Source organism: Alosa pseudoharengus, unplaced genomic scaffold, assembly GCF_046254945.1.
Source record: "Alosa pseudoharengus isolate Yale_2024_CS ecotype anadromous, Long Island Sound unplaced genomic scaffold, YU_APseudo_1.1 YU_APseudo_1.1_scf_6, whole genome shotgun sequence".
Classification (NCBI taxonomy): Eukaryota; Metazoa; Chordata; class Actinopteri; order Clupeiformes; family Clupeidae; genus Alosa; species Alosa pseudoharengus.
Genome location: NW_027468848.1, coordinates 18,036,393 through 18,049,911, shown reverse-complemented (window position 1 = coordinate 18,049,911; position 13,519 = coordinate 18,036,393). Strand labels below are relative to the sequence as shown.

Here is a 13,519-nt window from a genome sequence, read left to right as displayed (position 1 = left end):
GGTGGTCTGAAGTTTGTATTTGCGCCATTTAGATAGATAGATACTTTATTGATCCCCAAGGGGAAATTCAAGGAAATTTCTTTCTGTTTACTGTGGTTTTGACTGATCAGCTGTTAAACTCAAAAATGTAAATACTTCATGAGCTTGCCAGCAGGTTAGACATTGTGATTGATCGATTGATTTTGAAGTCATAGCCCCTGTCCATTCTGTGGTCTAGCTAACATGCCTCTTTGGTACTTTGGAACCAACACAACAATCGTGGCTGTGTGCAATCTGCACAGCTGGCACTGATTAAAGTTATCTGATTTATTTTGGAATATATGTGGACAAAATACTGTGCATATCTTGCTTTACATTGCTCTTATATTTTCACTGAGTTACACACATGACACACACACAGACACTAACACAGCTGGTATAAGAATATCCAGAGTCTCCACTGGAGGATTTTATTTTAATATGGCAACTTAAAGCTTCCAATTTTCAGAGATGTTTTGGTGTGTAACACTATGCAATTTTTCATTTTCATGAGCTTCTTCAGTATGGGCATGCTTAGTTGTCCCCACAAATGGCCAGAAGGATCTTCTCGTAGTCTCCTTTGGTGTCATCCTAGAGTCAGAAGAAAGCATTTCCTCAGTATTGCAAAATCTTTCTTGAACGGTTAGTCCTAGCAGATGTTTAATTTATGCATGTTGCATAATGGCTTACCAAAATGTCCTGATACAGGGTCTTGCCATATTTCTTCTTGTACTCCTCCTTGATCTTTACCAGATCGATCTCAGAGCGGCTCACCATGACTCTGGTCAGGATATTAGTCCTGGTTCCTTTGCCCTTCAAAACCAATACAGGACAAGACATCAGGAACAATGTCAATGAACATTACTGCTTTTGTGACAGCACTGGTTTTACAAAAAGAAAGAACATTTAGAAATGTTATATTACCTTCATAGATTCATGGAGTTTTTCAGCAAAATAGGCAGGTTTGCTTCCAGCACATTTCACTGAAAGTCAAGAATGAACATATAATTATATACATCTTATTATACATATAATATTAAAGATAAGAATGAGTAACATCTGTCAAGATGATTTGTGTACTTTGTGTACATGTGGCAATGATGTAGCACTCTGGTGCAGCATTTCTGACACAGCCTGTCTCTTACCTACAGCAGTCAGACAGTTCTCTATATCACCCTTCAACTCCAAGTCAATGGCCTTGGAGACATCCACTTTGCTGTACTTGGAGTACATCTGGAACACTGTAAACACCAGCAGACAACATGTGATGTACAGAACAGCATGTTTTGTGTATTTTCAGTTATATGTTTGTTGAGTATGCCATTCACAGCAAAAACAAACAAACAAATATGCTAAAGCTGGGGAGTATGCCAAGTACGTGGTTTAGGGACAAACCTGGGTAAGTTAACTCAGAGTAAGTGGTAAACCTCCTACAACAAGAGCCCTATATGACATTGTTTTGTTAGGAAAATGAAGCCATACAGCTCATCTATTAGGAGGTTTACCCCTTACTATGAGTACACCTACCCAGTTTTGTCACTAAACCAAGTACTTGGAATACCCCCCTGGAAAGCTACTGAGCCGACTAGAAACTACAAAAAAGAAACAAAGTCTAAATCATACTTTTTCGGAGCTGAGGAGCACTTCTACTGGTGAGGATGTCGATGAACACAGAGCAGTCCGTGCCCTTCCTCTGCTCTCCAGCCTCATAGATAGCCTAAGAAGAGGAGTGACGGTTAGAGCCAGGAACACACATTCTCTTGGGCATGGTGTCTACTACGCAAAACTAAATTAGCACTTGAGGCCAGCTCAATGTGTGGCTCCAATGTGCCATAAATGTGAGAGAATCAAGGAACTGTAAATACTCTGGCGTCGCTGTCAGCTTGGTCATCGTTCACAATGTTGTCCTCAGCCTTGGTGGCCTGAATGCAAGAAAATAAGAGAAGCATAATTATGGCTATATACACAGTGAAACTTTGACTGCAACAGAATAAAAAAATGGTCAAATGGTGCTCTGGCATGTTTTGTTTTGTTTTCTCTAACCAAATGGCTACCTTGCAAAGAGCAAGAAGGGCCTTCCTGAAATCGCCACCTGTGTCGGACTTGATGTCATCCTCCAGTTCCTTTTTGTATTCTATGGCAACAAAACAAAGATAGTTGGTTGTGTTACAAGTATTTGTAGAGACGGTTGCGCACATCCAAAATATGTTGTAACAGGTGCCAGACATAGCGTGTCAGAGAGAGAAGGAGATGATCTGCACACTGTATGGGCTCCAAGAGATACTTTATTTATTTCTAAAAGGCAACGTTTCGATCTCAACAGATCTTCATCAGGGAAATAAGAACTGGTTGTGTTACAAGCGGTTTGTAACCGAAATCTAATGGACTGTCTCATGGCCACCGTCATGCCAGTATTGCTCCAGCAATACTAACTTTCATTGTAGTATTGCCTGGCAATACTAGTTTTCATACATGCCATTACCTAAGATTACACATAAACATCACAATCTCCTGCTGTGGCGTGTTGATATAGCCTAGTTTATTGTAAAAAACATTAACTTTCTTCCGCAGTGTTTCCTCTTCATTTTGTAGCGGTGGCCACTGCTTCATTAGTAGTGCCCACTGCTTCATCAGGCTATACCGTTCCGCTGGCTGCACATTATCGCAGTTTAACAGTAACCAGCAATACAAAGCTAGCTCGCTCCTCCTTCCCCCTCCCTCCTGTGCAATTGAAACTCTCCTGAACGCGCATCTCGTCGGTTATTGGTTGGAACACTTAATTTTGCCTTTGAGTGGTTGGCAACTAGCCTGGCGGGCCATCCTATATCATTGACATGTATAGTCTGGCATCGAATCATTCACCTCGCTTAATCCAAGGGGCGGGCAGAGAATTGTCTTTCAAACTGCCTAGGCATGCAATAGGCCAGCGCTACGACCATATCCGTATCCGGTCGGCAAAACGGCAAATACATCCTTCTTCGAAAGGAATGACTTAAGTGCATTGTGTTGATCTACTTTCAAAGAAAAGCACAAGTCCAACTCCTCCAAAGTTGACGCCAACGCCGATTCAAACAACCGCTCTTCGTTTGCCATAGCCACCTTCCTTGTTGTTCACCGTCGCAGGATGTCGTTATCCTGTTAAGCCCACCTTAAGACTCTCTAACGAAATAGAGCGCTGTGATTGGCCGTCATCCACGGTGTTAAGCAAATAGAAATTCCTATGGTTCGATACTAGACGTACAAGCTGAGCAAATTAATTTGCCGCCGCTAGGGTGCGTCTAGATTTCTAGGCTAGTTGGCAACACTTGTTGATAGCAAATGTTTTTGTGTACAGATCTCAGAGCCTACAATAGGCTGCCGAAAGAGGCACGTTTTTTTGACGGCCTGCTTATGGGGCAGGCAGCTAGCGGATCGTTAGGAAAGATTAGATGATATGATAATTTATGTTTGGGCCTTTTTTGGGCCTGCAATAGCTGATACAACCTTTAATGTGAATCGCGGATAGGCCTAACCAAACAAAGTAAAGGAGATGATTTGCACCCCCGTTCACCAAATAAAGGACTGGCCTGTCCTCACTGCTAAAACAATATCTAGTAGAGAAAACACGGGTTTATGGGTTTATGTGAGATTCTGAATCACTGTTTAGATCCAGATATCTGATTATAAAGAGGGTGTATTTTAAAAAGATATACTGTATATATAATTACATTTGGGGGCTGCCATGGCCTACTGGTTAGCGCTTCAAACTTGTAACCGGAGGGTTGCCGGTTCGAACCCCGACCAGTAGGCACGGCTGAAGTGCCCTTGAGCAAGGCACCTAACCCCTCACTGCTCCACGAGCGCCGCTGTTGTAGCAGGCAGCTCACTGCACTGGGATTAGTGTGTGCTTCACCTCACTGTGTGTTCACTGTGTGCTGAGTGTGTTTCACTAATTCACGGATTGGGATAAATGCAGAGACCAAATTTCCCTCACGGGATCAAAAGAGTATATATACTTATATAATTATACATGGTCTTAACATGAACTAACCTAGTGCACATTTATTAATTTAAATTTGTATATCTGTATCTGAACTTTTATATAGGCTAACACTGCCCAGAGCAGACCTTAAATTGTCAGTAGTCAAATGTGCATTGTTTGGCATTGTTTTACACAGACAGTTCATAGTCATGTGGTAGGAACATACAGTATGCACCCAATTGTAAGAGCAGCTAAAATTTACCTTATGACTGAGTAGACCTACCTTAAGATTGTAGTTTTACTGTGTAATAGAGGCAATCACTAAGAAAATAGGTAGGCTCCCTGCACGACCCATTCCAAATGATTTTTCTCCGATACAATAAATACATACATACATTGGGCTTGGCCAGAAATTTGGCAATACTACTTTCACACAAGTGATGGCACCCCTAGGCTGTCTGATTTGAGCCAGCAAAATGAAGAATAAGAAAGGAAAAAATGCCACACCTTCTTTGTAAGCCAATTTGATGTCTCTGATTTCTCTATTGGTCCTGGAAGCTAGGATCTCAATCAGTGTATCTTCATCTGTACCTAGTCCCTGAACAGAGATGGAGAGAAAATGGAACATCAAACAGGGAGCGTTTTAAAGGTATAGTCCATGAGTCTGGTGAAAGGTTGTTGTTATTTTCTGCTCCTGAAGCATCACGTCAGCTGAAATTGTTTATGGCTCAGTTGGAGCTATTATATTTGCATCCCATTGACAAATCCAGGACTGTGTATGTACACCAGAACACACTCAGCAGAGCTAGAGAATCATGAGGAGCCATTTGCAAATTTGACAAAAATGTGTTGGATTAGAATCAGGGATGGCAGCACAGTGTTCCTTTAGCACTGATGGACACCCGCCCACTCAACAACGGAGTGGCAGCACACAGGCTGTTCCAAGGAGTGGTTGTGAAATGAGCCAAGATAAGCCAAGCGTGCAGGAGGAATCTCTGACAGTTCCCCAAACCTCATGCAACAAAGGAACTCAATATGTGACGCAAACACTCCTAGCCAAACAAACAATGAATTGCACAATAAATGCGAACACAAAAGGCACCCGACATGCCTCCTGCCCTTTTGGGGAATTTGAGGAATCCCTTACGCATCCTCCTCTAAGCATTCATTTTGTTATTTGTATCATTAGCCATGAAGTCAGTTCACCTATAATGGCACCAACAAGGCCTCCTAGACCGAGAGTTGTAGTGACTGCCTCTGCTGAGACAGACATTTTGCAGTCACATTTTTATGCGGTGGACTTCTCTTACAATGTCATCGACCTTGGAGCCCTTGACTACAGTAGGTTTAACATTTCAGCACTTTCATGGAGTGTGGGAATGCTAATCTTAACACAAACACAAATGTACAATTTTCATAAATATAAACACTTATTAACACTCATCTGTGGGAATGCTAATCTTAATACAAACACAAATGTACAATTTTCATAAATATAAACACTTATTAACACTCATCTGTGGGAATGCTAATCTTAACACAAACACAAATGTACAATTTTCATAAATATAAACACTTATTAACACTCATCTGTCCCATGTACTGTATACCTCACACGCCTACCCAATATATAAAGTCCATCTTGTCAAAGAACTACAGTTGAAAATTAGCCAGCTGGCTAACACTGGCACATAGACAAAGTGATTAAAATGTGTCCTTATAAGCAAATAAATGAACGTTTCTTGGTATTTTATGCCCCCAACGTTGTCTTCAGGGCAGCGCTGCCTGGAAAGCACTAGGATTAGGCATGGGTTAAGGTTAGGGTTAGGGTTGGGGTTAGGTTTAGGATTAGGTGCCTTTAAGTCAGCGGTGGCAGCGTTGCCTGGAAGACGACGTTGGGGGCATAAAACACCATCGAGCTCAATGAAATGAAATAAAAAAAAATGAACTCTGACCTTCATGGCAAGTTTGAGCTGTTGGGCGTCGTACTGGGCGGGGGTCCTGAGTAAAGCCAGCACCGCATCCTCCAGCTCCCCCTTCAGGGCTGACTTGAGAGCTCCCTCCAGGGGCTAAACACACAGAGCACACAGCCACAGAGACAACAGTGGGGTCACAAGGGAGGCTGGCTGCGGATGATCACATGAGTGGTGTACGTGGTGCGTGCATGCCACATCTATAAATAAAGCATGCTTGTGGGTATACAAATGAGTGTGTTTGTTTATGTACAGATGCATAAACACATTACATTCAAGTGTGTGGGCAGTTTGTGTTTTTGTGTGTGTGTGTGTGTGTGTCTGTGTGTAAGAGTGAGTGTTACCTTGCCAGCGGCCTTCATGTAAGCAGCTTTGATCTGCTGGCGCTGGGCATTGCTCCGCTTCACCAACACATCGATGATGGTGGTCTCATCCACACCTGTAGGGCACAGTCCATGATATGGATACAGTACATCCTCAGCTGAGACAAGCCTATGCAGACTCACCCAGACTCAAAGCTCAGGCATCAGCAAGCGATGCACTAAGGTAAGGTAAGGTAAGGAAACTTTATTTATACCCAAGGGTAGATTTGGTTTGCAGTAGAAGAGTGAGTCAGCTGCTTCCACACACACAGACAACACTTAGTACTTAATCAGTGAAACGACAGTAAGGTGTGCGAGTTGACATTGGACGTGGGTGCGAAGTGGAGGGAATTCAGTACACACACACACACACACACACACACACACACACACACACACACACACACACACACACACACACACACACACACACACACACACACACACACACACACACACACACACACACACACACACACACACACACACACACACACACACACACACACACACACACACACACACACACACACACACACACACACACACACGTTGGTCATGGGTAAACACATACCCACCCACAAACACAATGCACATCTCACTTGCAAGCCAGGGCCTGCACAGGAATGTGTACAACTAGTAAGGGGTCAATCATTCCTACACTGTCAAAGAGCTTTTTACCATCACACCACTCTAGGAATGTATTTTCATAACAGATTAGGCCCGTTTCAGGAATATCTTTGTATTTGCTTTGCTTTGTTTACAGGGGCAGATGTATATCAGTTGACAGTAAAGTTTTGTCTTGCATGGTCTCTGACCTTTGACTTTGATGGCTTTGTCTAAAACACCAGCATCTCCCTCTGCACTGAATTGTGGGTAAGTAGTCACTGTCCCCTTGTATTTCTGTTGGCAACAGCAAATGTAAAGTCAAAGATATTGCACAGGCGACAGAAAAGCATAAATTAAAAAGAAAACAAAAAGAAATCCTCTTCTGACAAAATGGTTCAGCAAAGGTTACAAAAACACAGCAACGGTGAAGGGTTTGCATGGTGTTTGTTGGGAGGGGAGAGCAGTGGAGAGAACATTCCTCCTCCTCTGAGTCACGCTGCCAAAAAAAGTGATTTCCCCTCTTTCTCTCTGAGTCTCTCTCCTCCTCGCTCACCCTCACTCCACCGCTCCTCCCACATCTCTCTCATCAAATGAACGCAGACTGCTAGTAACTTTTTCCACTGAAGAATAAAAAAAAAAAATGTTCTGCTCTGATTTAGCCAAAGTTGTGCAAACTTACCACGTCCTCTGGTATGCCCAGATAGACCGTCTGCTCAAGGAATTGCTGGATAAATGACATGGTGAAGGGTGTGTCTGTACAGGCACAATCAAGAGAAGAGTTTATCACTGTAAATTACAATAAATAACTGTAGAGGTCTCAAACTAGGCACGAGTAGTCACAGCACTAATGAAAGACAGATTTGGCCACTGTGCCACTGCACTGCCAGCCCAAAAATGCCAGTCCCTGGTACCTTTACAAATGGTTCACTGATCTGATTTAATCAGCTATGTAGCCTATTCATGAAATACGTTTTTTTTTAATCACAGTTCTGCACATGCCAAGACATTCTGACTCACAAATGAACAGACAAATTGGCAGTAAGAAAGAAAAAGTGCCACGCCCAAATTCCAAGGGCATTTATGGTGGACACCTTTCCAACAAAATCACGACGTACATAAAATGAGTTTTACGTCGTCAGATGAAATTCTAGCCTGTCTCTGTAAACTACAAACCACAACATACTCTTTCCTTCCGGATTGGTCTATGCTATGACAAAACTTTGTCCAGAGGTACAGAACAGACACTGAAGTTTAATTTGTAAGCCTACACCTTTGCATTCCAATTCACGTTTGTAAACAATTTGATGACCGCACATTACCAGGTGTATTAGTAGAGGAAATCACGGCTTACCTACTCACTGCACAGACCTTTTCCTTTCTGAGACTGACAACGGGGAGTAGGGAGGAGTGAAAGCCGTGTATTTATACCAATGAAACCCCACCTAGCAACGCCGCGGACGACATGTTCCGCCTTGGCTGGAAGTTTATAGTGGGTTTGGTTTGGAGGAGGGTGAAGTTTCCACACTGACGCACGGTGAGAGCGCGCATTGCAACCAAGCGGTTGATATAGCTTGACACAACTGAAATACTGGTAGTGCGTGTTGATGTTGCAAGAAAGCTTTGGAGACGTTTCATGTAGAATTTTGCAACGTGTGCTTCTCAAACCACCTGTTTTCATTTTTTCCGGCAATCAGTCAGTGAGTGAACATCATCGGTCCGTGTATCATTCGTTCATTTGATATTCAATTGAGAATCAAAATCCGAAACTGATTTTGATATTTATTTGTTCCGATTTCTGTGACCTGGAAGTATATCCAAGTCACTTTCTTGGTCTAGACCTGCAGTGCTCAGTGTTGACAATTTAGTGACTTTGTTGCTAGATCTAGCGACTAATTTTGGCCATATTACACCAAAGACAGTAGCTATGACAGGGAAACTAGGGACACACATCGTTCAACAAGCACATTGATCAAAGTAAAGAGCTACAACTTCATTCACAAACAGAGCAAATTCAAATCGAGCCATAGGCGTAGCCACAGGCGGGCCTAGGCCCGTCTACTTGTCAGTCTTGCCCGTCCAATTATGTTCACCATCTAAAAAAGACGTGCAAGTCAACACTGCTCTGAGAGCTCAAGAATCAGTCAAATCGAGAACAGGCGGCAGCTCCGTTTAATTGTCAGGTGTATTCAACTTTTTATGTTGCATGCCTACCTAAGGAAAGACTTTGCAGTAGGATTGTCCAAGCTGTTTCTTCAGTTTGTGTTTTAAGTTATGCGAAGCACCATTGCTGGGTTCATGCCAAGTTTAAAATGTTTAGCCGACTGCATAATTTGCCATTTTTGTTCAATAAGTTCTACATTTCATGTCATGAATGTAACATGCCTATGATAAGGCTTTGCAGTTATACAATATGCAGAGGTGGAAAGTAACGAAATACATTTACTCACGTTACTGTATTGAGTAGTTTTTCTGTGTATTTTGTATTTTAAGTAGTTTATAAAATCGGTATTTTAAATTTTACTTGATTACATTTTGATTGAAGTATTGTACTTCACTACATCAAGTTATTGAGTAAAAAAAAAGTTAAGACTAACGAAAACGGAAAGGGAGAGAAAAAAATCGCGCCCTAGCCTAGTGAATGATCAGCATGTAGCCTACAACAGGACATGAATCAAGCTGGCGCTATGCAGTCTTTCTGAAAGTGATGGAGACTGGATCACTAAATGCATCAGATTAGCCTAACCTATGAAAGTGTTTTTTCGCTATTTCAATCGGTTGTCTCAGTTCGTTTTAGCACTAATGATTGCGGAGATATTTAAGCAAACACCATGGGATTTCGTGTTTTGATGTTTGTGCTCACCTTTCTTTGGAAAGAAGTTTATTAGCAGTTGTTTCCCCTCATTTTGATGTCTCTCTTTTTCCTGTTTTGGCCTTTGTTTTTAGTAACCTGACTTGGCTTTCTTTTGCACCAGCAGCAAAACAATTAGCGGTCCACTACTAGCGATGCTCAACTAAATAAACAAAAGAGACTACCTTATGAATCGTGCAGGCGGACTAAACCATTTAGCTTTAGCAAGGGAGAGTGAGTGACCTTACACAGTTTTCACTATGTTTTGTATACAAAATCCAGTCAGTCAAACTTTACATTTCGTCTGACATTCATTTTAACATTTAATTTGGAAGTTAAAATATTCAGGTAAAATAAATATATTGTAACGATTTAATAGCGAACCACACAGTTGTCCAATCAAAAGGTTTATTCACTGGGAACGAGAGCCGGGACACAGATAGGCCAAGACACAGAACACAATGCAAACAGGGCAGGTCAAGCACGCACACACACTACACATACAGGGGAGGACGCAGCCTCCCACACAAAAAGGATCACACACGAGGGAGAACTAAAAGGGAAACATGTTACAATAAAGACGCTAACATTACACACAAAACTAAGGAGAATAACGACATAAACCCCCCAAATGTTCGCTCTTGTATCCCAGGATCCCCTGCGCGGGAGAACGCGAACACTGTCTTTTTGCGCCGACGCTACATAGCTCCCCCAACAAGCCGTTGCCGTCCTCGGCAACGACCACGAGGTAGCCACATGCTAGCGTTGGCGCGCGTCGCCCGCCACTCAGTTCAGTGCGACAGTACCGCCAACTCACGTGGGGTGCACGCGCCGCAGGAGCTCACTCAACGGGGCGCCACGCTGCTAGCAATCCAGTTCGGGCGTGCTAGCAGCCACGTGGCCGACCCGCTCGTCACCAGCTCCCTCTCAGCAGCCGCCCTCAGGCTGCACTTTCCGCGGCGTGTCACCGCGGCACTCCTCCTCTCCAGACGGGGCCCTAGGTGGCCTTACAACCGTCGACACTGTACCAAGCACCGGGGTTCGAGGGGGGCCAGATGAAGCTGCGCCAACGCCACTGCGCTCCGTCGAGTCGCCGACCAGGACAGACAGGCACCGACTCTACAGCAACCGGACCGCGCTGAGCTCTCCCGCTGCAGCTACCGTTTTCGGCGTCCCTCCTCGTGTTGCCATCTCGCAGAGCCGTACTGCTCTGTTCCCGGCCCGTTCCACTCCTTCGCGGCCTCGGCGAAGGCACGACCCCCGAGATGGCCGTGCTATCGAACTCCACACACAAACTTTTTTCAAAAGGCGCCGGCCAACAGGCCAACTAGAACGGGCGCCCACACAGCACGGTGCCTCTCACACGCACCCAAAAGTTTTAAAGTTCAGAGGGCCTTTCCAACGAAGCTGCCCCACCGTCGTGAGTTCGCTGCCCTCAGCGGCTCCGCCAACCGTCCATCGTCTAGGAACCTCTTCCTCGCCGCACTCCCTCGGCTCTGCTCACGCGTCGCGGCTCGCAGCGGAGTCAGCGCCCAGACCAGCGTCGTCTTCTCCGCGAACACTTCTTCAGGCCCCTCTTCCGGCAAGATCTTCTCCCATGGCCGCAGGCAGCTCCAGACGATAGCTCCTCTCCTACGTCGGCAGTAGCGTAAGAAGGCCCCGAGCTTTTTAGTAGCCCTTACAAGGGCTCTCCCTGGATCCTCTTGCGTGGGCCTCCACCCAGTGGTGAGGTCTCCCGCTCCCAGCTTCTCTTGCTGAGTGGAGGCCATGTCCGAAAGTCGCTTCTGACGCCAATGTAACGATTTAATAGCGAACCACACAGTTGTCCAATCAAAAGGTTTATTCACTGGGAACGAGAGCCGGGACACAGATAGGCCAAGACACAGAACACAATGCAAACAGGGCAGGTCAAGCACGCACACACACTACACATACAGGGGAGGACGCAGCCTCCCACACAAAAAGGATCACACACGAGGGAGAACTAAAAGGGAAACATGTTACAATAAAGACGCTAACATTACACACAAAACTAAGGAGAATAACGACATAAACCCCCCAAATGTTCGCTCTTGTATCCCAGGATCCCCTGCGCGGGAGAACGCGAACACTGTCTTTTTGCGCCGACGCTACAATATGGTGGAAATAAGTATTGAACACTTAATTTTTTTCAGTAATTAGCCTGAACTTCCAGTGAGTCTATTCAAAATTTTCGCCACACATTATATTAACACACATATAAAAAAATCCAAACATAAGAGTTTTGTGTATTAAAGTGGAATGACACAGGAAAAAAGTATTGAACGTGCCTACTGAAATTTCTTCAATACTTTGTGGGAAAAGCCTTTGTTCGTGAAGACAGCTTCAAGACATTTCCTGTATGACAAAACGTATTGGTTGCAGTATCAGGTCTGATTTTGGCCCATTGTTCTAAACAGATTCCAGGGGTCCCTCTTGTGAATCCTAATCTTTAGTTACTTCCAGAACTATTTAATTGAATTGGCTGCCTTCAAGTCTTTCTGGAGCTTTCTCAGAGTGGTCCTTGGCTCTTGGAATTGACTATCCTTCTGACTCCCTGGTCAGAAATATTACGAGGAGATCCTGTGCATGGCTGGTTGATGATGCAGTGATGTTTCTTCCACTTGCAGATAATGGCTCCCATGCTGCTTACTGGAAGATTCTGATGTTTTGAAATGCATCTGTAACCAGTTTCATTGATCTGTTTTGCAACAATAAGGTTGCAAAGGTCATGGGAGAGCTTTTTGCTTTTATCCATCATGAAATGTTTCTTGTGTGACACCATGGTAATGAAAAACCTTTTTATAGCCCATCAATATGTAGGCTACTAACCAAGCTTATATTAATTTGCACAGATAGAAAGGATAACTACTCTCTATACAGATTCCAGCTCGTTCCTTCCCTTTCCTTGCCTTAGTGCTTTTTCTTAGCGTGTTCAATACTTTTCCCCTGTGTTATTCCACTTCATTACATGACTCTACTTATGGAGTTGTTTGGATTTTTTATGTGTGGATTACCTGTTCAGGTCCTGTTTTTTATGTGTGGAGTTATTACTAATGCCTGGTGAAAATGTTGTGCCCCCTGTATTCCACTTTTCACGGGCCCTCTCCATTGGGGCCCTATACTTCCCACTTTCCCCCCCAGTACGACGCCCTTTAATCTGCTGAACCTTCTGCTCGTTTCCAAATATTAAAAAAACTCTCTGCAACTCAATATTGGCCTGCCTGCCTCAGCTGCCTGTGAGGGGCTTTTCAGTTGTGCTGGATTACTGTTCACTGCAAAGCGACCCAAGGATGAGTGCAACTAACTTTGAAAATCAACTACTGCTCAAACTTAAAGGAGAACTCTGGTGATTTTTCACATAGATCTCCATTTCTCAACGTCCTTTTCAGGTAAGTACCTCCACTCGGCGGCCATATTGCAACACCTTTTGGGCACTTATCGTGCATATATTTCAGCAGAAATGTGTGTGCGTAAGACTTCACGACACCAATCTTGCTCCAGCAGCGAGATCACAACAGATGATTGGCACGATGTCTTCACAGCAGGGGCGTAGCACCAAATTCTGGGCCCTATGCACAAGTGGTGGCCAGGCCATGATAATCGCGGATTCGCGGTGGCATTGAAGTGTTTTGTAACCTTCAGGAGTTCATTTCATTTGTAGACTATTGCTTTCACATTGGGCTCACCTTTCTTGGGAAAGAAGGCTGTTAACACTTGTTTTCCCTCA

At 44.0% G+C, this 13,519-nt stretch overlaps 1 protein-coding gene across 1 annotated transcript; it reads right to left on the bottom strand.

Moving 5' to 3' along the window:
• Nucleotides 1-416: 416 nt before the first annotated feature.
• Nucleotides 417-8,403, bottom strand: anxa1a (annexin A1a). The gene is made up of 13 exons (XM_076270755.1): nt 8,275-8,403; nt 7,603-7,676; nt 7,133-7,217; nt 6,297-6,391; nt 5,935-6,048; nt 4,487-4,577; nt 2,073-2,152; nt 1,884-1,940; nt 1,642-1,735; nt 1,164-1,259; nt 943-1,001; nt 709-831; nt 417-609 (listed from the first exon to the last, which is right to left on the bottom strand). The coding sequence occupies exons 2-13, from the start codon at nt 7,660-7,662 to the stop codon at nt 553-555; spliced, it is 1,011 nt and encodes a 336-aa protein (XP_076126870.1). The 5' UTR covers nt 7,663-7,676; nt 8,275-8,403; the 3' UTR covers nt 417-552.
• Nucleotides 8,404-13,519: the final 5,116 nt, after the last annotated feature.